The sequence below is a fragment of the Eimeria mitis genome, genomic scaffold (genome assembly GCF_000499745.2).
Source record: "Eimeria mitis Houghton genomic scaffold, Emh_scaff4884, whole genome shotgun sequence".
Taxonomy (NCBI): domain Eukaryota; phylum Apicomplexa; class Conoidasida; order Eucoccidiorida; family Eimeriidae; genus Eimeria; species Eimeria mitis.
This window is the reverse complement of record NW_013573183.1, coordinates 1,361-1,819: the sequence shown is the minus strand read 5'-3', so window position 1 is coordinate 1,819 and position 459 is coordinate 1,361. Positions and strand designations below refer to the sequence as shown.

Here is a 459-nt window from a genome sequence, read left to right as displayed (position 1 = left end):
TTCAGGTGCTGCAGCAATGCTAAACATGAATCTCGCCAGTTATTTATATTTATATTATTATTTATATTATTTGGTGATGATGAACTGCTGTTGTTGCGCAGAGAACGCATGCTGCTGCGCAGAGAACGCTGCTGCTGCTGCTGCTGCTGCTGCTGCTGCTGCTGGTGGGGGGGGGCACCAAAGGCTGTTCTGCTGCTCGTGCTGCTGCTGCTGTCTTCTATCCAGCCTCCATCGCTGTTGCTGCTCTGGCTGTCATCCCCTTCCATCTGTCTGCGGCTGCTGCAGCGGCGTGAGCTGCTGCGAAGCATGCTCCCTGCATGCATGCTGCTGCTGCTGCTGCTGCTGCTGTTGCTGCTGCTGCAGTTCCTACGGGGACGGTTGCGGATGCTCTGGCTGAGCACAGACGAAGAGCCGTCAACCCCTTTCACAGCAGCAGCAGCACCTGCTGCTGCTGCAGCA

General features: G+C 56.2%; 1 protein-coding gene across 1 annotated transcript in view; it reads right to left on the bottom strand.

The window, feature by feature from the left end:
* EMH_0078270 (bromodomain domain-containing protein, putative) overlaps positions 1–459 on the bottom strand; it is a gene marked incomplete at both ends in the record, with an annotated part of 4,466 nt that overhangs the window by 2,749 nt on the left and 1,258 nt on the right. Inside the window, one exon of the mRNA XM_013499971.1 lies at positions 86–459. Coding sequence (XP_013355425.1) covers positions 86–459 — 374 coding nt within the window. The remainder of the gene's footprint in view (positions 1–85) is intronic.